The following is a 23539-nucleotide window of genomic DNA, read 5'->3' as shown; positions in this document are numbered from 1 at the left end:
TGATTTTGCATTTTCGGAGTCACAGTATATAAATGTGACAGTCTGTTCTGTTGAAAGGGAGATGTGGTGTTAGCTATTATGCTTTTATTGTGATAGAGCTAACAGCATGTATGAGACCGGATGTGGACACGACTGGTCATGCTACTACAAAATGACATGGAGAGTACAAGCCTGAATAAAGTAACCACCATGCTCTAAACCGTCTGTATTACTTTACGCTTAACACGACAGCACACACACACACACAAACTCACTTTTCTTGTTGTATAGGATCTTGTAGAGGCTGTGCGGTTAAAATGTTGATGCCTTTGGAAAGTCATAACTTGGTTGGACAATCTAGCCAAACCAGCATGTAAAAAACGTGTCTGCTTTTAAATTAGCTACATTGCTGGTACATTCTGCTTTACTACTGGATAATACTCTCTCAAAAGCGTTTGTATCCCAGAGATTTTGACACATACTCAGGTGAAGTCAAACAGGCTGTACTTTCCTTTATTACAGCTGACTGTTCTTTAGATAATAGCAATTGAAGGTCAACGTTTAAAATGGTTAACAAAATAGGGGGAATACAGATCTTTAGTGAAAATAAATGTATAAAGCACAAATGTAAACAGCCACTGTGATATGGAGCTACTACACCTGAGCTGCTACATACTGAGGTAGGCCTTGATTATTGAGTGTTAAATATGATGCAGAACTGTGTAACACTGACATTGGTTACCAATCAGATTCAGGGACCAGGAAGCCCATTGCAAATGTAGTAATTGCATAGCTTTCTTCAATTAAGTATTCATATTAAACATTAATTGAATATAAAAAAGTTAAATGTATCAAATGCTGTTAGTATTGAGATACTGGTCACACATTTTGAAAACAGTAACACTTGGCCAGTGTCATAGGTCTATTTGTGGACACTTCATCCATATTTGGTCAACTCAGAACATATAGATACAGATTTATGGATTAACACCTCACATGAATGTTGTATTACTACAACTAGACCACTAAAATGCTTCTGGGTCAGAAATGGGAAATCAACAATGTTGTTATTGCTACTTTCATTATGGGTTGTTATTCTATGCATTTCACATCATGTTTAGTATATAATTTAAGGTATTTTAGTTAGAACTGGTTAGGTTAAGTACATTATTAGAAAGAATATTTTTTCAACAATCTTTGCAACCAATATATTTTGTCATGCCCCAATGACAAAAAATAACTTGTTTCTGGTTGTTACGATTTTAGCTGTTGCTGCTTCCAGTCTGTTTTATAGTTGTTTATAGCAATTTATGGCAACTTTTGGTGATATCATTTTGCAGACCAAACAACAGATGAAACCACAATGGATTAATCCATACTGCTAATGCAGCCCTACTTTTTAAACCACTACTTAACATTATTATGATACTAACAAGAACATATTCTTCAGCATTACAAATATAAACTCATAGGAACATTCAGGGATTGTCCCTTCAGGTTATATAAAGGTTTTGCAGAATTACAAATCTGAGAATGTTCCTATAGAACTGATGCTTTGGCGAGCGTTCCAGGATTGTTTTTCAGGGGTATAACAAACATTTTTTGTGATGGTGATAGGGGGCAAAATCTGATCAGCTCATTTTCAGACAGGTTTTTATATAAATGGATCAGGACAAAAAGTGAGCAAATATTTTTTTCTGAAACTTTCAGAATCTCTTTACAAAGAAGGGACACGTGTTTATGTATAAAACACATGAACAAGTGTATTTTGCATAATATTTGACCTTTTAGAAAAAATGTAGGTACTTTTTTAGTATTTTTTTAGATTATGCTACTTTTATACTTTTACTCCACTACATTTTGTTTACAGATTTAGTTACACACTTCTTTGAAGATTTAGAGTATTAATACAAAATGTGTATCAACTAATACATTATTATATATATTATAGGTTAAGCTACAATTAATAGAAATATATTATGCTTAAATGGCCTATTCTGCAAAAGGAATATATTTTGATTCAATTTTTTTTACTGAAGTACAATTTTAAATGCATGACTTTTACTTCTGAGTATTTTTACACTGTAGTATTGCCACTTTAACTTAAGTAAAAATATCTGAGTAGTTCTTCCATCTCTGGTGACTGATTTAAATATACACAGTTTGCGCATACAAACACAAAACAAATGGCAATCAATTGCACAACCCTCAGGGCCAACTTTTACATATATATTTTACGTAACATGTGAGTGTTGAGAAGCATTGCCTGTGTGTTTCTAAATATCTTATTTAGTGGTATGTTTTCTATGTTCTCAGAGCTGAAGCAATACAACTATTTAAAATGGTATTTATATTTATTTAATATCAGAATCAGAATCTGTTTTATTAGTAAGTTTACACATAGGCCTACAAGGAATTTGCTTTGGTATAAGAGGTGCATACAGAAGCACAGAAAGAAGAATACTTAGCAAAATAAAAAAATAGTACTATTTAAAAAAACTATTTTAAGACTATTGTAATAAATGAAAAATAAACACAATATTTACACAAAAGATAATTATGTGGTGAAACTGGTTGCAGTAAAATATAATAAAATATGACAATACTATACTATATGTGGGGAGTTATGCTAATTCATAAAGCGGTAGCGTGGAGCAGAAATGTGCAACTTTATGTATAATTCCGATTATTTGTTGATGTTTATTACACCATTGTTCATGTATTCATTCCTTGATGAATAAAACACGTTTCGTCCTTCATACATGGCTGCAGCAGGTCAACCTGCCTGCTCCTCTTTCCTAACTTCGCCACACTGTCTGACTTCCTGTCACTGAGCTCTGGGCCACGCAGCAGAATGGCTGCGTTCCTGCGAGCTCGTAAATATGTTCGTTGTGTTATCCGTTTCTCCGACCGTGACCTGTAAACGCTACTGTTGAAAACGTGTGACGGGAAAAGAGGATAACTACTATATAAGCCGCCATGGTGGGTCACCATGCTCTAAACTGTTGTTGTTATTATTCAGGAAGAAATGTGTTAGCCAGCTAGCCAGCTAACGTAGCTAACGTCACCTTGCTGGAGAAGTTGCTGCGACGTGTCTCTAATGGGGTTCACTTGTTACTAAACATTTTATTGACCAGATTTGAACTTAAAGTACTTCATAAATCAACGATAAACGTGCATGAGATTGCATTGAGACACTTGGATTAATTTCGTGTATCGTCTGCTTAGGTAACGTTAGCATTAACCAACATGGGGGTGTGTGCTGTTGTTTTTAATGAGATTATGTGTTTACCTTCAGTTGCCTTCAAGTTCTTTGCACAAGTTTCCGACTGCAGATGCAGTTTTTTTCACATGCTGATTATTATGCATGCTTTCTTGTCTTTGCATTATTTCCCTCAACTAACACTGCATGTGTTTTTGATATAAATGACAACGTTTGTAAAAGTACGACTGTGCAGAAAAAGTGACTAACATTACAAGAAAAATATACAAAAGGTAACAATAAACAATGTTTGATAAATAAATAAACATCAAATGTGTCTTTATAAAGATTAAAATCAAATTGTGTAACAGTAGCAAAAATATCCTGTTCGTAGTATGTATGTTGTTCCTTTATAAACTGGGTATAACCAGAAGGTCTACTTTTAATTAAAAAGTTAGTTAAATGTAACGATTAAGCATGTACAATGCCAAAGCAAGGATTGAAAAACAAGCACTGATTCGTAAACTCTTGTTTTGTTGACAAACGTTGTATTTTGCCCATCCCTTTAATTTGTAGAGGCCTGGTAAACATCAGAGGGCGAGGCAAAACAGCTGGGTGGACTAAAGTCATCTGGGAAAAAAGTTATTTGCAACCACCAGAGCCTGGTAGCTCCTGGGATGAACTTTAAATAATATTTCCCTTTTTTTCTTGTGCAGGCTGAAGAAAATACTGATATAAGCAGCATGATCGAGGACGAGGATTCAGATGATCCAAATATTCAGGTGAGAAATCTTCTATTGGCTTAACTGAAAAGTAGAAACGCTGTATTGGCACATAAACACATATCTTCTAAAGTTGGGATTGTACTTGTCACACTGTTCCTAAAACTAGTAGCTCCTTGGTTTTCTTCAGTTGGGATTTGCATGGGCTATGCGACAGTTGTATGTGTAAGCCAAAATGTATGAGCAAAGTCATGTAATTATTATTTAAGTACAACAAGAAACCATTCTTTTTTTGTGACCAAGTTTATTGTGTTCTAGTTGCCCTAGTTGAAAAAGATAGGGATTCCCTTGCCCAAGACAATAGTCCTATGCATATGGGGCTTGGAATCATCATTAGTTGAAAGCATTTCCTGGTTGACAGGTAATATTTGTGTATCATTTCGTACTGGCAATTGTGGCTGTGATGTTAGAGAGATGTTATTCCATAATCTTTTACAATAAATAGCCTTTGTGTGGTAAAATAAACCTTTATTTTTGAAATAAAAATAAAGAATCCGGAAGGTGATTTTTGATTTTTTTTTCTCTCAATTAACTGAAGAGAGAAAATCTAACTTTTTAATTACAGCAGCCATGTAAAAGCCAATTGTACACTTTTTCACATGGTTCCTGAATCTTTTTTTTATTATATTAATTTGAATAGTAAGTTTGAGTACAAGGTACAATGTTTCTAATGTGTTTTATGCTCTTAACGTCTTTCACTTTTGTAAAGCACTTTTGAATTGCCTAGTGTTGAAAAGTGTTTTATAAATCAACTTGTCTTGCCTTGTCTAGCCTTAATACCACTTAATACCTTTGTTATTGAATTGTAGACGGAGCTGACTGCTTTCAGAGCTCAATGGATGTCTGAACTCAAAACGAGCTCTGGAGCAGGTGGATGGAGTGGCCGACAGCTGCGAGCGCAAGGTCTGAAGAGGACACAAGATATCGCCCGTGAGGAGAAAGTAAGTGTTATTGGGATTTCTCCAAGTCATGTACTTGGATGTCTTACAAAGTGCTTTCACTGGAAGGTGCTCTGCTGCTGAATGACTGACGTTTCCCCCCCTCAGGCCACAGAGCTGTTCCTGAGAGCTGTTCAGGAAGAGCAGAAAGGAGCCGTCTATGTGGGTACGTATAAGGGATGTGTGGTGATCAGAATGACCCTTGAAAGGGTGAAATGTAAGGTGTATCACCATAACAAAACAATTATTCAGGAACTAAAATGGCACAATGAATTCACAAACTAACTTAAACTTGTGGAAAGTGCTAGGCAGATCTTATTTAGATAATACATGCAGTTATAACCGTCAAATATCATCTTAAAAGAAACAAGGGAAGGCTTTGAACAGTTCATATGTAATAACTACTACCTTTAACAGTTTGAGTTTGTTTAATCCACACAAATAGTTTTATATTTTATTTATGACATTTTTTAAATTGATGTCTTTACATTTTGATGTTGTTGTAACTTTCGATGTCTTTCTTTACTTGCAGCTATCAAGTTCTACCGCATGGCTATGCAGCTGGTGCCTGACATTGAGTTCAGAATCAACTACAGCCGCCCCCCCGATGTAGACCAGGCTGGAGGGAAATAGTAAGCAGCTTTTTATGTTTGGAAATTACTAAATCTAAATCTGCAATGTTTAAACATCCTGTAATTTTGTATTATTAGCTCAAACTTTTCAACTTAAGTATGGGAATCAACCTCGAATACATTTCATTATCAAAGAGCTGTTGTGCTACACTAAAAGTGCTTGTTGCATTGTTTTTCAATTATGCAAACTGTACTTTTCTTTTAATTGCAGCAGGGAGGACAGTGTTGATGGTGAGATCGAGGATCTACTCTCATATTTTGAGCAGGATCTTAATCTGGACTGTTCCCTTCCAAAGATCTGCACTCCTCAGCTGGATTTCACACAGATGCACATCTCAGGTACCAAACTGATTTTCATTTAAATTGTAGACATGTCTAAAACCAATTATAGACTTATAGATTTTAACACATTTGCCTCGTGATTTATTTGACTGTAGAATTGCCCCGGGAAATCCTAATGTACATTTTCCGTTGGGTTGTGTCGAGCGAACTGGACATGCGAGCCCTGCAGCAGCTCTCCTTGGTTTGCCGGGGGTTTTACATTTGTGCAAGGTAAGCCCCTCTGTTATTACAGATATGATGTGTGACAATTTGCCTCTCAACATTCCTGATGTTTTAACGGGCAACTGGGGACTTTACATTTTGAATGCACATGAGATGTAATTATGAAAAGACAGTTATATATGCAGGGTTTTAGGTTTACTCTTATTATTATTATTTTTTTTCTTTCTCCAGGGACCCTGAGATTTGGCACTCCGCGTGTTCAAGAGTGTGGGGAAGGAACTGCACTAAAATTGCACCTTTCAAATCCTGGAGGGAGATGTTTCTGCAAAGGCCTCGTGTGCGTTTCGATGGTAATCAAATGCACTTATTTTGGATTCTGTGTCTTAGTTTACAGTATGATACCGTTACTGATATGTTATATTTCTCAACCCATGTCAGCCCTATAAAATAACAGTTTAAATAATAACATATATAAATAAATAAGTAAAACAACAGTTGTTTTGTGACAATATTTTGAACAATTTTGAGACATGCATGCTCCTAACAATACGTAGTGTGAAATTGCTGATCAGTTTTTTGGCTTTGTAGTAAACGGCGCAACTAAGAAACTGGTCTTGGGGTTTTATTATTCTCCACAACAATGACTCTTCTACTATCACTACATTTAACATCATACAAAATGACTGTCTGGCAGTGGCTCAGTCAGAAGGGGTTTGGACTGAGAGCCATAGGGTCGCAGGTTCAAGTCCCCGAACAGACCTAAATATGGAGTGTGGACTACTACTTGGGGATGTGTGCCGTGTTGCCCTTGAGCAAGGCACCGGACACCATCCCCATTGTTCCCTGTACAATAGCTGCACATAGCTCTTATTACTAAGATGGGTTAAAAGCAGAGACCAAATGGTGCTATGTGTGACAAATATAGAGGGTTCATCCTCCAATTCTATATATTTTTCTATTTACTTGATGTTAAGCTTTCCATGCATTTGACTTTCACAGGTGTTTACATCAGCAAGACATCATACATACGTCAAGGAGAGGCATCACTGGATGGATTTTACAGGGCTTGGCATCACATTGAGTACTACAGGTAAATTGTTGACTTCAAACATTATCTTTGATTGTGCGTTGTATAAGTATACAGGCTAAAAGCTGAAATTGTTATATCAGGTACCTGCGCTTCTTCTCTGATGGCCACGTAGTCATGGTGACCTCCCCTGACGACCCTCTGAGCGTTGTTCCTCGTCTGCGCACTAAGAACGTCAGGTACACCTTTCCCTTTTTCTGCTAACTCAGCTAGAACTATTTCAATAAATAGTCATTTAACAGACTCAGTGGCAGTACTTTTCACAATTTTTACGTTTTGTTTGATTTGACAGAATGGAGTCTGTTCTGCACGGTCATTACCGTCTGTCACAGGAGACGGACAATCAAACCAAAGTCTTTGCTGTTGTCTGCAAGAAGAAGGAGGAGGTGAGAATAACCTGGGGAGGTGTTTGGGGTAACATAAGGATGTATATGAAGGAAAAAGACAGTGTTCACTGTACATCCTTTAAAGCTCTGATCAGATAAAGAAACTGAGATTCAAATATGAGCTGTTGCACCACTCATTCCTTCATTAGTAGAGTCAAAGTAACACATTACTGAGACACATGAATGTAAATTGACCATTTCCAAAAATAAATGAAAACAGTTAACCTCTCAGTTCATGGCTCAGCTTGTAAACTGTTATTTGTTTTTACAGAAAGCAACCGAGTTTCAGAAGAATCGGTTCTGCAGGCGGAACCAGTCTCCGGAGGTTGAACACAACTTCCACGTTGGACTGCATCTGTCCTCTGGGGGGCGTCAGAGTCTCAGTAAGCTGTCGTGGATCCATCACTCCTGCCACATCACTTACAAGTAAGAGATACAAGTTGTAACAGTAGTTAAGATGTGTTTTATCCTCCGTTTGCTTTCAAAATTGACATTATTTCTTTTTTTTCTAGGCTGAGTGGGGAAACGATTATCACTGCGTTCGACCTGGACAGCATGTACCAGCCCTTCATCTTTGCACGTGTGAAGAGCTACACTGCATTCTCCATTCAGCCTCTTTAAGCAGCCTGGAGACCTGCATACAATCCCAGCAAGACAACAGCAAAAGTTCCTCTACCATTATCACAGAATGCATTCTCCTCAGCTTGGTTAATTTGTGCTGCAGCTTGAATATGATGTTATATAATCGAACATTCATGTTACTTATGAGATCACTTTTTGTTGATGGTTTACAAAATAGAATACTACTTATTTTCTGATTTCAGAAACTATAATAATGTGCTGAGAGCTAAAATAATTAGCTACCTTTCCCACCTGTTCCAAGCATTGAATGTTTACACTGTGTTTCATGGTTCACCTTCTCCCTCAAATAAAAAGTGGTGAAAATGTAAAGAATTACGTGTATTGTCAAGTACTACATTGAAGGAAATTGGGTAAATCTTAAAAATACTGAAATATCAGACACTCGGTAGTGGTGTAAAACCAGGCCTTTATGTATCCAATATAGCTATAGGAATAGAGGAACAATGTTACATCATAGAAAAAAAAATTGAGATCCTATTACACAACCTCAGTGAAAAGGCATTGCAAATGTGATTTCAGACTTCTACAGTTCATCATTTGTCTTGCTGAGGAGAGGCATTATCCACGTATTCCATTCTCTGACAACCAAACACAGATTGATCAAAAAGGATTTGCGGAGGGAATAAAATAATGAATGTGAAAGTTGTATTGGATTATGCTAAATGATTTGTGGCTGGTTGGCCTGACCTTAGTTGATTTTTCAACAAAGGAACTCTCCAGTAATAACTCAATAAAAATGGCAAGACAATTTATTTCTGTTTAGCTCAACTTCAATACAATGCAGCATTGTATTACTACTCTGGACATATGTACAATGTTTTGGGATTTAAGTCAATCTTCTATTTTATATAAAAATCTTATCACAACGCAGCTTACTGAGAGCCTGGGTCGGTCCAAATGTAACAAAAATATGCCTACCAGCACGACTAAAACATACCACTCTACATCTCGTCTGGTTAAGCTGTTTAAGAGTAAAATAGGACAAAGTGGTTTTACAGTACATGGGTTTATGTACCAGACTATTTTTTGGTCGGGTGCAGTTACTTCCTGGAGTCTCGACTGGTCGCCTTTTTTTACCTTGGCTTTAGAATTTTTATGTTAATTCACACTTAAAGGCTGATGTAGAGAATTTGTCCAATACATCATTAACAAAGAAAAGAGTAAACTGACACATTCTTATCATAGTGCATCTTTCAAGGGATAACTTTGAGACTATCATCCCACTGTTTGTATCGTGGCTGGCCAGAAGACATGCACAGCTCACAAACTGTCGCTCTGTCCTTAATTAAAATGTGAGCTGTGTGTGAAACACCAGAGCGACAAGTCTGCATGGTCCAGAGGTGGATCAAGAGAGTGATAGCCATAGTGGAGTAAAGGTTAAACATTTGTTAAAGCTTTAGAAGTTTGTTTTATACTAAAAATTACCTTTACAACATCTATCGTCCTCTTGAGTTTTTCACTTTCTACAAGAAACCATAATATCTGTATTATTCCCATTGTAAAAACTCAACTTTACAAATAAAGAAGAAAATAATCTGATTTAAAAACCCAAAGACATATTTTTTCCAGTGCAACATTTAATTTTATGTAAATGAGTTTACCTGACTTTATTTTTTTTGTCATTTTTTTTATGTCTCTTAAACCGTTATCCCGACTTTTTGTTTTGTTCACAAGATACTTTCTCGTGTGCACGAGACACTAACCCGTTATCCCGACCTTTTTTTTTCTCTCTCTCTTTTTTTCCTTTTCTCTGTCCCTTTAGGGCTCCGTAGGCCTACAGTAGTACCATACCATAGGTTAAATTCAACCGAAATATGTTATGGTTTATCATTTTGGAGTAGGCTACCTTTCAATTCTTTAATATTATGCTGTACAATATTTGTTGATAATGTTATTCAAAAGCTTCTCTAAATTAGCTGATATTGGATACTTTTGACTGACTTCTAATCTAGTCATGCACTGCTTTGAGCTAAAGGCTAATGTTAGCATGCTAACATGCTTTGAATGACAACGCTAACATGCTTCATTAGCTGGTATAACATTGACCAAGTTCACCAACTTAGTTTAGCATATTAGCATGCTACATTTGTTTATTAGCACTGAACCAACCAACAAACTAACATTACCATTCATCCTCTTTACTACATTTTTAAAAACCAACATTAAATAGGTAATAAGGCTCAGTAAACTCTAAACTCTAAATAATATTTACATCACTTCAAAGAAAGGAAAACGAGTTTACAATCTCAGTTTGTTTTTAATGTTTTACATTGAGTAAAGCATGAGTCACAACATGTGAACCAACATTTACCCCATCGATTTCAGAAAATATATATATATCTATTTTAACAGTCTATCAAATGTATGTTTTATGTCATTACATACCTATGTGTATGCTTCTTTGGCCTTAATTAACTACGGTGTAATTTGATGCTTATCCAGGTATCCACATTATCTAGATATTGCTAATGTATGACAAACAGGTTGTCTGTTATAACCAGATCTTCCTGACCAAATTCCTGAAGCAGATACAATGTGGCCATTAATTCAGAATTTAACAATAATTACTGATGCAGTAGACCTGAATCTAGGTCACCTATACATTTGAGCATCATGTGATGCACATTCAGTGGTTAAGGCCATACAGAAACTCATTAAATTGATTCAGCATGGTAGAGCACCGCAGCAGTGCTCCACAGCGAGGGCTTTAGATTTACACAGTTTATAATGCGCACATTGTTCCTTTGTTTTCAATACCAGCATTTACTTTGTTTACCCTGGCAATAGTTTGGGTGAAGATAAAATAACATAAACAAAAGGAACACATAGGAAATCATAGTTAAATCATTACAACCTTCTTTATCCACTCAAAAAACTAAACAAATAATTCTAACGTAATTACTTTTTCTTTGCATTTTTTAAAAACATGTTAAAATTGTAAAATGAGGAACAGTTTTTGGAATTTGTTTAAGAAATAATTGTACATTTTGTTTTACTTTCTTGCCAACGGCTAGATGGAAAGATTGATACCATTCTTTCATCTGTACTCTCAATACTGTACAAGGCTACATACAGCAGGCTAGCTTAGCATAAAGATTGGAAAACGTGAAAACAGCGTACCTGACTCTTTTGTTAATGCTGTATCCCCTGTTTCCAGTCTTTATTTTAGGCTAAGGTTATCAGTTGCAGTTTAACTTATACAGTGGGAATATTGATCTCATCTAACTCTCAGAAAGAAATCATAAGAAAAAGTACCTCTCCCTTTCCTTTAACATAGGATAAACATCAGTGTTGCATTACGTATGTGTCAATTGCTATAGGAATAGGAATGATATTTTCAAAAACGAGACATAAATAGTCAGGCACAGGATTTGAACTGGAAGTCTGAAATGGACCAACATGAATCTGGTAATAGCATTTTAAAAAGATGAAAAATATCACATTGGAAACCAAATCGACTGGTCCAGAAGGCACCCTATTTATGTAAAGACTCAAAACAATACATTATACAACGAAACAATTATTCTAAATAGTTACCAATGAATAGCTGCACCGTAGACCTAATGGGCATTGCTTTATTCAATTAAATGTAATAAATGTTCTAATTGAATTTACGGGATAAAGCTACAGTAGATTTTAGAGCCCAGTGTTATCATTTTATAACATATGGAAAGATAAGGAAAATATAGTGTTATTGTGCTCATTTAGCCCAACAACTGTCCTCATTGTGTGTTGAACTAGTTTAAATACAAACTTTAGCAAACACACTATGTACACTATGCTTTGGATATGCTTTAGTTAAATGGCTAAATATTCGGAATTCGAGAACCTGCTCTGCACATATACAAGGGAAAGTATGCCGTTACAACCAGTCAATCAAAATGCATTTAGGTGTTACAATGGGAATCATTTAGGATTATGCAACAGTACAGATAGTGAGATAAAGCAAACACACAATGCTGTAGTCACACATTAAGGGTTGCTGAAACAGAGACGTCATCAAGTGTGATGAAACCTTCAGCTACCAACAGACTCTCCAGCCTTCATCTTTGGACCTCTTGTGTGCAAATGAATGTGTGTTTGAATGCTGGTAGCAAGAAAGGGATTTTTTTTGCTTTCAAGTGAACATATCCTCTAGGGTAGGGGAGGCAATATTGTGCAACCATACTACAATACTCTTCTGTATACATTTAATAATTCAATAACATGAGTAGGAACATGTGCAAACAAGTGGAAAGTCGGTGGATATATATGGCTATGGCGTATTTCATCTCGACTGAGTGCTAAACTATTCTAGATAAGAAAATACCTCCTAGCAGCATAAGCTAACACGCTAAAGTGATAATTAGTTGGCGGTTTCTCAAATGTCAATCCACCCTCAGTTTGTTTTGTTCAGTGCTCTTCGTAGATGGCGTGCCATTTACATGTCCATTGGTCGATAGAAGAGAGCCGTTCTGATGCTCCTTCTTTAGAGAACCACTGTGCTTCTTGTACGTCTTGAAAGAGAGGTAACATGTTGTTACACACAAAGATCATAAAAATGTAATAAGGTTAACAGTTTACTCACACTAAAAAATGTATACAGGAACACAAATACTATTATTGTTTATATGGTAAGTTTGTGTGTTTTAAATTAAACGTTCCATCATAGTTCTCTTTGTTAATAAACCCAAAGAACCTCCTATCAGCAACAGAACTGAAAAAGCTTATAAACCAACATTGCAATAGTTTATTATTCAGAAGAAAATATAACTCATTAATAATCGTTTCAAAACAGAAAACCAACCTGTATGTAGAAGTTTGAGAAAAGGACAATGAGCACAACCATGTAACTTATTTGGAAGTACAGCCATCCCTTGGGGAAGCCACATGGCCATATGACCGCACACATCGTCTGGGACATGGTTAAAAAGAACTGGATCTGTGGAGGAAACGCAACACACACAGGCCGTCACATATTAAAGGAGAAGGTGACACACAGAGAGCCTATAGAAACATATTGACCCGGAGCCTAAAATATATTTTAATGGACAGTGAAAGAGGGTGCGGCAGAAAATAGTCCATGGACACTTTTGACATCCAACGAGAAACATCAGCTCCATGTTGCAAAGTGAATCAATCAACTATCACATGTTTTTACATTTATGATTTTTTAAATGTAAAATAAGGAAATAAACTTCAATTCACTACATTTCAAAGTCAAATATTGTTTTGTAGTCCAACACATTTATACGGCAGTTGTAGTCACCTGTTATTTTCTATGCTGGGTTAACATTTAAACAAATTCCTTAAAATGTTAAATATACTGAAGCATTCTTCTGCAATGTCTGACTTGTTTAAATGTTTTGCATATTAAACTGTCCAACAATATATATAAAATAATAAAAACTAGTTTAAACTCGACCATCTACAACAGTAAAAGGCTACATACACATTAATGCATCAGTAATAAAGAGTTTATTCATGTGTAACTACATCATAAGCAATTGAGCTTTCCTTATGTGTATTGTTTACTTAAAAAAGATAATTCAAGTGAACAATTCAAAGTTATTTCACTGAAGAAACAACAGGAGGACCCACCAGCTGTAACTTTGTGATGTACTTCTTCCACCAAAGGTACGGCCGCATGGCTGGTATGGCTGACAGACCGTAATAAGAATACATCACAACGTGGACAAAGCTGTTTAGGGAGGCACCAAAGTATGCTGCGGAGACACAGAGGAGAGACACAGGACGTCATTCATCTACTGCAGGCAATAAGTGTCAGTTACTATTCAGGAGTGCAATGATCATATGGGGAATAACTTACTTTTCATTAGGTCGCTTTGTTTGGAACCATTACTACAAAGTTCATGTCAAATCAATAGAAGCCATTAAAAGTAAAGTAATACAGAAATAATACAGTGAGTGTGTGATGAATAATGAAACATGTTAGATCTGAACTGTTTTTTAAATTAAAATCAATAGTAAAAGGCTCATTGATAAGGAGGTTTTCAGTGGACGATCCAGAACTCCTTGCAGACTGCTGTTTAACACACAGATCTAATAGAGAAGCATTACAAATATGTGTGTGTTGCAGAGAGCAGCAGCATTCAGGTCAATAAGTCTCACTTTAAAGCTGTGTGGATAAAACAGGCTGTATTCAAGGCAAATGGGTTTAACATCGGAGTACTTGAATTATTTAGATTGCCTGGGGTCCAAACAGTACATGTGGTTACTATAGAGTGATTTGAGTCACTGGAGGGCAAAGTTGTGTTAAAACACTCACAATGGCCGCAGGGTACCCAGTTCATTACGAACCACCAGATATTCAGCATGCTAGCATGGTGGTAGATGTGAAGGAACGTCATCTGGTGGTTATTCTTCCGTAGAATAAAGAAAAAGGTGTCCATGAACTCGATGAGCTTGGAGAAGTAGTACCACCACAGGACATTGATGATCTGAAAAAAGACGCAGTGAAAACAAAGAAATGGTTAGAAAATCCTTTATTATTCCTGAAGAAAACAATACAAGCAGAAGTTCTTCTAAAGTTCCAACCATGCAAGGTGATAAGCAGACGCCTGTCCCCAAGGTCCTGAAAGGTCAGGTAGAATCATCAAGTAATTAAACTATCTGAGGCCGTAACAGAGTCATAACACGTTTTTTTCAATCACAGCAGAACTGCAAAGCCGTGCACTTTTAACTTGGAACCTTGTTTTCACCTTCAGAGCTCTGCAGAGAGTCATCATGGTGACATGAGTCGGATTAAATCGACTCCCTGTTTCTGCGGCTTATCCACTGGGATTTACAGGTACTCGCCCAAAGAAATCATAGCTAAGAATATAAACACATTGTGCTTAATATTAAATATATTTCAGCTGTCCTAGAAAAACTGCTATTTATACATGTACTGCTTTGTTTATAATATCAAGAAACAGAACAGGAAATAAATGACTTTGTTTTAAAGATGAGGTCAAGCATGTGATCTGATAACAATTGAAATTAGCAGCAATCCAATCCAATCCATTTTATTTCTATAGCACATTTAAAAACAACAAAGTTGAACAAAGTGCTGTCCATCAACAACTGTATAAAAACATAGCATAAATACATAAAAACAGACAGGACATGAAACAAATGTAAAACACGAGACAATGAAACCACCGACTGAAAAACTCCTACATGACGTAAAAGCAATACAAAACACTAGTAAGATAAAAACCCACATTTAAAAGCACAAGTGTCATACCATACCTGTAGCAATAAACATCAAAAATGTTTGACAGTGTTAATCGGACTCACCTTATTATCCACTTCCTGTGCACTGTGAGTGTCCTGGCAGTAGAAGTTGTAGCCCCCATGCCAAACGGCCGTAACAAGCTGGAGAAAAAAGCCATTATGATAAATAGATATTTTACCAAATCCCTGAGCACATACAGCACTGCAATGCAATATATAAGTGAAAAAATGTTTAATAAGTGTCTTTCCCTTCCCTTAAACTAATACACGCATAAACAGATAGAAGGTGTGATAACATAATTTAGTCCCACATCTGTTGGTGTCAGGTTGTGGTGACGCAATCACATTAGATTAAAAGGAAAAACACCATTAGATCACCCTGCTATTTATAAGTATTTTACGTTGTTGATTGGTTCTCTGGTCAATTTACAACATGATGTTATCACAAAGCATTTGATTCGTTAATCATTTATTGATCAAAGCATTTTTCACACAGGTAGAGAGACTAGATGAAGTGCAGATACATGAATTTATATTTGAACTATGAATTCATAACAATCTAATGTTGCATACATGTGCAGTGACCTACAATGTTTGCCTGTACCTGCTTTACACCTGTGTTTCAAACACATATTTTCTAGGGTTTTTTATCCAGACCTGACAAAAGCCACCAAATACATTTATACGTTAATAGAGTAGCACTTACTGTGAAAAGTAAACTATTGTGCATTTGTAAAATCTGTGTGATGCCCCTTTAAAGGTCCCATGTCATGGCCATTTCTACTGATCATAATTCCATTGTTGAGGTATAAGCTACTAGAATAGATTTATATTTTGCAATTTTCCAAACTCACATAGGTGTGTCATACAGCATCTCTGTATAGCATGTGCATTCACTCCTAAACGGCTTGTTGGGTATGGGCACGTCACTGTACCCGGGAAGAAAACAATGGAAAAAGAGAAATCTCCAACGAGGCGTTCTGGGGCAGCAGGTCTTTTCTGTGTTAGAGTTTTACTCGCTACAGGGTGTACTTTGAGGGTTTGTGACTTTGCAGACCGTTTACATGCATAAAAAGCTACATAACACACAAGGGGACGGGTAATAACCGGAAAAGCATGACAGGGGACCTTTAAATAAAAAAATTACAAATGCAAGTAGATGCCATGCTTAATGTTGATTCACCGGATCAATAATGGATTCACTGTATTTGTCTGCTGCCGTAAAATGCTTCTCCAACTAACTTCAGAGCCAAGAAACTGCCACCAGTTAAGAACCAGCTAAATAATGGGTGGGGGATTTATTTTATCATGTGTGCACAGACATTTGCCACCCTCTTGGTTGACATACCTCCTTCATTGTTTCTACAATCCTACGGTTGCAAGAGTCAGCTTTTGAATAAACAAAATTAATCTCAGTCGTTATGTGGCAGAGCCCTGTGCCCTGGAAACTTGACCCTGTACTTTGATTCACATCAGGTGGCATTGATTTTGGACTGCCAAAAGTTTGCCCCATGGCCGGGGCATTGTGCAGAGTACAGGGTTTAATGAATCACAAAGCCAAAAGTCCACTGGGGCCTTACGTAATGCAGACAGAAAGACAAGAAGCTTGTTCTGCCTGCACGATGTGAAGGAGAGTACAGATACTTTAGACTTACACGTCAACAAATGGCTTATTTTGGTTCGGACTTACTGCTGTTAATGGATACACACCATGAAGGATATGATCACTATGTTAAGTAAAGTTTGGGCTATTGCTCAAACTAATTCAGCAAATTCAGCCCAGACTGCCACCTTGCCAAATAAACAATGTTTGTTTACATCAGTGCATGGATCAGTTTCAGTTATTTAATCAGCTGTTTAGCAAAAGCAGTTTTTCAGGAAACAAAATAGGGCTGTGCTGTTGTCTGCGATGGCATATGACGGATTTGACGTTTGAAACAATGAGCCTGTCAGCATCCAGCTGTGACGCTCTCACTCCCTGAAAGAATCATCTCTAATGGTAGCTTTCAGTGAGAGACGCCAGGAGAAGCAGGCCTGATTCTAAGAAGAGTCAAGTGTTAAAGAAATAGACATAGATTTTAGGGGAGAATGCATGTTTCTTGCTGAGAGTTACATGAGCAAGAACAACAACTGTTTGGTAGCATGAGTATGCAAGATATATTATAAAGCTTTAGAGGTGTTGGAATAAATACTTTGTTATCTTTGGACAGAGCCAGGCTAGCAGTTTTCTTTTCTGTGTCATGACTTTAGCTTAATGTTTAAAGGAACAGTTTTGGAAAAACTATGTTGGCCTACTTTCTTTACAAGAAACACTTACACTTGCATGTCTGTACGTTACACATCAAGCTGTAGCCAGAAGCGGTTAAGCTTAACACAAAGAAGCAATGAAAACATCAAAGTGTAAAAGTAGCAAATTGTGGGTTTATTTTTTATTGTTTACGCTAAGGTAAGCTAAGGTAAGCTAAGTTAGCTTCAACATTACCAGAAAGCAGAGATTGGTAATGGTCTAATTTAATGTCACTCTTGAAAAAACGGTCAAGCAAAGAATTAAAGGCACATCAAACGCATCTAGTTATTTTTACTGTTTTTGAACTAAATACAATTAAAGCTAGTAACATTTCCTCTACCTCTAGAGTTAATGCTAAGCTTAGCTAACCAGCTCATGTCTGTTGTTTCATATTTCAGTGGTAGCCTATAAGTCTTAATTCTGTCTAAGAAGCAAAGTATTTATTTAATTAAACATTCATATATTTCTGTTAATATTCACACACTAGAATTTGAGTGAGGCTCAGATCTAGGTCACTTTGTTTTCGTAATATGTCCCTTGTGTGACACTGCAGTGATTGCTTCGGCCTACTTCAGCACATCTCTCTATGCCGCTCTCTATGTTTACCTCGTAGAACATGTAGAAGGACAAGAGTGTGAGGCCCAGATTGTAGAGCACCAGGAGGCCTCTGCTGGAGTACGGCTGCCTGTGCTTCATGTACTTGGGCCCCATCCACACGATCAGGAGGTACATGACTGTGAGGGCAAAGGTTGGTGGGTAGTTGTCGAGCAGCAGCCATCCTTGCACCCGCTGATCTGAAATATGAAGATTGAGAGGCAAGTTTTCACCCTTGATAAGTTCCTCATTGGCAACAGCAGATGAAGCTCAAATAAGAAAAGCAGCAGCAGTGCACTGTGGAATGTTTGCTCAAAACCTAGAAGGGTTACCAGCCAGAAGGTAAAGAGTTGAACAGCATGTAATGAACGCCTGGGATCAAGAGTTTTTTTTCCATTCAACTGTATAACTTTGCTGAGATTTTGCGATAAACATATCGTATGCAACATGTTAGTGGACAACACATTCAAGACAACAGCAAAATAAGTCAAATTAAGGCAAAAGAGGACTTACCTCTGGGACCCATCCATGACTCTAAGTAAGTGTTCAGTTTATGATTAAAGGTCTCCATTTGTCACCTAAAAACAAAATGAAAAGCAAAATAATGATTTAAAGCAGCATGAATATGGTATGATATCATTTCAAATTGATATTGCGATGTGTTAACAAACACTAGCCTATTCACGCATACAGTCCAACGCGAGTATTTATTTGGAGTCTTTTTATTATCCAAGCGATGAATGGAAATAAACAGAATATGGAATCCTTTTCAGCTTTATAGAATGACTTGGAAAATGTCTATTTATTTGCTTTAACAATTGAACATGTATCAATTCCATGAGGCTTTCTGACATATCACTGCATATAAAGTTTGAGTTATGTCCATTCTAATGTTGTTTAACATACATGTTTTTTTCTTTCTCATTTATGATTATTAATACCACAAAATAATGCACTAAAGCAGTCAGATTTTTCGCCTTGATGCATCGAATACCACCAATGGGTTTGGAATCTAGTTGAAGTTATAGGTTGCTAGATGTTTCTTTTGTCTCATAATCTGAAACAAATGTGAATCCCCAGTGCATTTTTTAGCCTGAAAGGAGCGACAGTTAAATGAATGTTTGTGCACCAGTCTGTCCGCCTCCCGCTCTCTATAACGTCCCATATCCCAAAAACGAATTCTTCACATCTTGTGGTTTCAAATAACGGAACAAGGAGGCCACTTCTGTAAAACAAGAAGCCAGCAACCAGGTGGGGATAATTACATCATCAATGTACACTTAGGGATGTTGTACAGTGATTCTTCGAGTTGTTGAAGGTAATCAAATGTTTTCCGTGTATTAATCACACAATGTCGTCCAGCCCAGGCAGTGTTACTACATTTGAGAAAACGTGTCTAAATCTTAGTGCAGTTTTAGAAAAGGTATAGTATTTTCTGTAAGAGTACTTTTTCCATAATCAGTATATGTAATATACAATGTAGTATCGGATTCCACCACCATGCAGGTGACAGTCAGGTGACCCCTGTGATATTAAGCATAAGCCCTTCACCCGACTGTATGAATGTCTGCTGGATGTTCACCGCTGGATAATATTTCTCACTCAAAGAAGTTTTAAGTTATTATTTGTTCGTCAACTGTTCAAATGTGTTTTTTAAACTGCAGGATCTGAGTTAGAAGATTTAAGATTCTCAAGATTCATGTTTAAACAATAGAGGAAACTCACTTCCTTTAAATTAGGGAGTGGACATTTTCATTAACATTTGCGAAGAAGAAAACATTGCAAGATGAATGTTTTTCGATGGACATTACTAGAACACTTTTTAACAATTCAAAAGCCAGAACTGTTATTTGAAACCAACTGTGATGTCAGTTAGATTTGGTAAGGACAAAGCGATTACATATTAATTCATCCACCTTTGCTCACTAAATCATAGCCTTTCTGACTCTTTAAAAATGTATATCCTGCATCCCTACTTGAAATCATACATTGTAAAACCAGTGTTGTAAATTACAAACACAAAGTCTTACAACACTGGCACAACAACCTCTACAGAGAGATCTCATGTAAAGTTATGAAAGGATCATTTACACTGCCAAGCAAAGACAGGACCAATCCCTGCTGCTGATTTTCTCGCTGTAAACCTGTAACCATCAGGCAATTCATTATCATCCCAGAAGTATTTACACTTCATTTCATTTTCACTTCAGGCATTGCACAGTTGCCTCCTTACAACCACAGAAATTCTTCTTTCCGAGTTACACATTTAATTTAGTAGTAACATCTCAGTCTGCTGCACCACCGGAGAGTTTCTACACCTGCGTCTGCTGCTTGAAAACATGGACTACATTCTGTAGTTATGAGATATATTGACTCTTATGTGACCGAGGGCCATATGCAATTCTGCATTGGTATGTTCCTCCAGTATCTCTTGAACAAAATCTAAAATCAACAAATCTGATTTTGAATGCAGTTGGGTACAATCATTTGACTTCAGTCAGATTGTATGAGGGGAAGATAAAAAACATATTAACCAAATTTCTGCCCTTCTACTTCACAGACAGAAATGCGAGTCCATCTATCAAATGTTGCTTAAGCATCTCAATTCAATCTGTGGCTTTTACATAAAGTAATATGATATTATAATATGACTAACATAACTGAATGGGCACAGCAGTGACTTTGTTTACATGCATTTAATACATTTACTTCAACCCATCCGAAGAATAATTGTTTGCTGTATATTTTAATCATCTGAATTGCACAATAGCTCAAAAATTAACAATACTTTTACATGGTATTTTCTGAAACAAATGACTTGTAATCATTGTGGAATATATGTCCCAATTAAAATTAGAATTGTATGTCCAGATATAGAGTTTAACCATGTAATGCACTGCTGCCCAGTCAACAAATCGCATACGAAAAACGGTCAAAGTCTGGTCAGAATCAGAACAGTAATATCCGTGCTCTGATTATAAGAGATGCATTAGGCTGCACCAAAACATGATAATCTGCCAGGCCTTAATCAGAGCGTGCTGATCCACAACAGGGAGCATGTTAGCAGGCTGTGCAAGCTACATGCTGGAGCTATGTAAAATACGTCTGAACAATCAGAGAAACACTAATGCATCATCTGGACTTTGGTCAAAACAAATTTTTTCATCACTGCAGCTCATATTGATTTAATCCAACAGTCAATGTAAAAGTCAGCAAATCAATTAGCGGGACTCTAACATTCATCATCAGGTGATGATTTACCTGTTTGTGTTTATAAATGCACTAAACATTAAACAACACCAGTTCATTTACCAGTTTATAAGAAACAGTTTCACAGTTTATTTCTAAATACATTTGACATCAAACTCTAAATAAATACATATAATTACAGTGCCTGAGTGTGTAGCCTATACTGTAGTATAGCATATATTTGAATGGCTCTCTAGAAGTTTCCTGAAACAAAATTGCAAGCCAGCCCTAAGACAGCCACAAAAGCAACATTAAAAAGATTTCAGCAGGAAGTTGACTACTAAAAAGTATACATAAAGTATAATAATGTAACAATATATTATGCTGCAGCATTCGGCTGCTTGAGTCTTAGTGTAGTATTTTGGCAATATGATGCAGTTTAGCAAATGCATGACAGCAGTTATCTCATTACATCATGCTCTAATTTGATAACTTCCACAGAGGAATCAATTAAAAAAACACTCGCATCCTGTCGATCGCATCCAGGATAGAGGTCACCGCTTCAGAATCAATCAAACTCATCGCTTGAACAGCAACATAATTATTTTCCTTTAAAAAAATAATATTATTATTTTAGAAAGCCTCACCATAAAGTCACCACCCAGTCGCTGCGAAATGTAGAGTGTGGATGTGGAGAGGCAGCTGTGTGCCGCGGAAAGCCTACCTTCAGAGGCGGGGGGGCGAGAGAGAGAGAGAGAGAGAGAGAGAGAGAGAGAGAGAGAGAGAGAGAGAGAGAGAGAGAGAGAGAGAGAGAGAGAGAGAGAGAGAGAGAGAGAGAGAGAGAGAGAGAGAGAGAGAGAGAGAGAGAGAGAGAGAGAGAGAGAGGCGGTAACCTTGGCTGGCCGGCTGAGCACAATGAGCCGCCTGTCGCTCAGGCAGCGGAAAATCAGGGGAGAACCGAGCAGCCTGGCCCGGTGCGTGCAGGAGCCCGGAGCCACAGACAGGAGGCGACCCGGTGTGCTACAGCCACACCGAGCCAGATAAGATAGAATGACATTAAAGCTGTTTAAGTAAATAGTAATAGGCTTCTTGTCAATTATTAACGAGGGATGTGAGTACTGTAAAAGGGCTGCTGCAAAGGGTCACTTGTAACATTTCTTTTTAATAGCCTACACATGACATATTTGTATTTACCTGAGTATTTTTCATTTAATGCTAATTTATACTCGTACTCTGCACCCATTGTACTTTTTACTCTACTACATTTATTTTAACACTCAAAGTTACTTTGTATATATTCAAAAAAAGATATGGTAATCTGGTATAATGCAGTAGCCTACTGTACTACTAATCTACACAGTATTTAAGTTTACAATTGTAACTGAATTTGGTCCACATTGATAAACTACTAAAATGCTCTTATATATAAAAACAGGATAAATAAAAATCACGTGAAAAGATCCATTCTGCATAAGTAGTTTTTACTTTTTGTACATTAAGTATATTTTGATAATAATACTTTTGTACTTTTACACATTTTGACTTTTTTGTTGTTGTTGACATTTCTACACATTCTTTCACATTTTGAAATCACGACTTTTACTTGTAATGGAGTATTTTAAGACCATAGTATTTATACTTTTACGTGAGTAAAGGATCGGAGTACTCCTTCCAACACTGCATCTAAGAGTGTAGTTGCAGATTGCAACCAACTGAACATCCACTCTCCACCTTCCCCTTCTCCAGGCATGTAGACAACCCAGGGCCAAGAAAAATAACTAAAATATGTATTTAAAGTAGTACATTTCACTAAAGTTATTGTCCTCTTCTTCCTTTATTGAGGCAGTTATGGGACACCTGATACCACTTTCCCACTCATAAACTTCATCAATGGATTCAACCCAGAATTATTACAGAATATTGATTGCATGGAATTGCCCTTTGAATTAAACACTAAAAGTTTGAGCTGGAAAATAAAAAGAGTAAGCTGTAAGACAATAAATAATAAAAGGATACTTCTCTATGGGTTCGACTAGATAGTTTTACATCATGGATATGATTTGTATGATAACATTGACAAGTAGAGCAACCTCAGTTTG

The 23539-nt window shown here is 36.7% G+C and overlaps 2 protein-coding genes across 2 annotated transcripts; one reads left to right on the top strand and one right to left on the bottom strand.

Annotated features, from left to right (window-relative positions):
* Positions 1–2802: 2802 nt before the first annotated feature.
* On the top strand, positions 2803–8464 carry fbxo9 (F-box protein 9). The gene is made up of 13 exons (XM_079686955.1): positions 2803–2961; positions 3898–3963; positions 4773–4904; positions 5010–5067; positions 5434–5533; positions 5745–5872; positions 5971–6085; positions 6269–6387; positions 7037–7127; positions 7208–7303; positions 7417–7510; positions 7782–7936; positions 8023–8464. Exons 1-13 carry the CDS (start codon positions 2959–2961, stop codon positions 8129–8131), a joined length of 1266 nt encoding a protein of 421 aa, XP_079543081.1. The 5' UTR covers positions 2803–2958; the 3' UTR covers positions 8132–8464.
* Positions 8465–10991: 2527 nt separating this feature from the next.
* elovl5 (ELOVL fatty acid elongase 5) lies at positions 10992–22178 on the bottom strand. The gene is made up of 8 exons (XM_079690300.1): positions 22088–22178; positions 18765–18829; positions 18264–18451; positions 15434–15511; positions 14421–14592; positions 13733–13857; positions 12939–13073; positions 10992–12648 (listed from the first exon to the last, which is right to left on the bottom strand). The coding sequence occupies exons 2-8, from the start codon at positions 18820–18822 to the stop codon at positions 12520–12522; spliced, it is 885 nt and encodes a 294-aa protein (XP_079546426.1). The 5' UTR covers positions 18823–18829; positions 22088–22178; the 3' UTR covers positions 10992–12519.
* Between the last annotated feature and the right edge of the window lie 1361 nt (positions 22179–23539).

Source organism: Notothenia rossii (genome assembly GCF_949606895.1).
Source record: "Notothenia rossii genome assembly, chromosome: 6".
NCBI lineage: Eukaryota > Metazoa > Chordata > Actinopteri > Perciformes > Nototheniidae > Notothenia > Notothenia rossii.
This window is presented reverse-complemented; position numbering and strand designations above follow the sequence as displayed.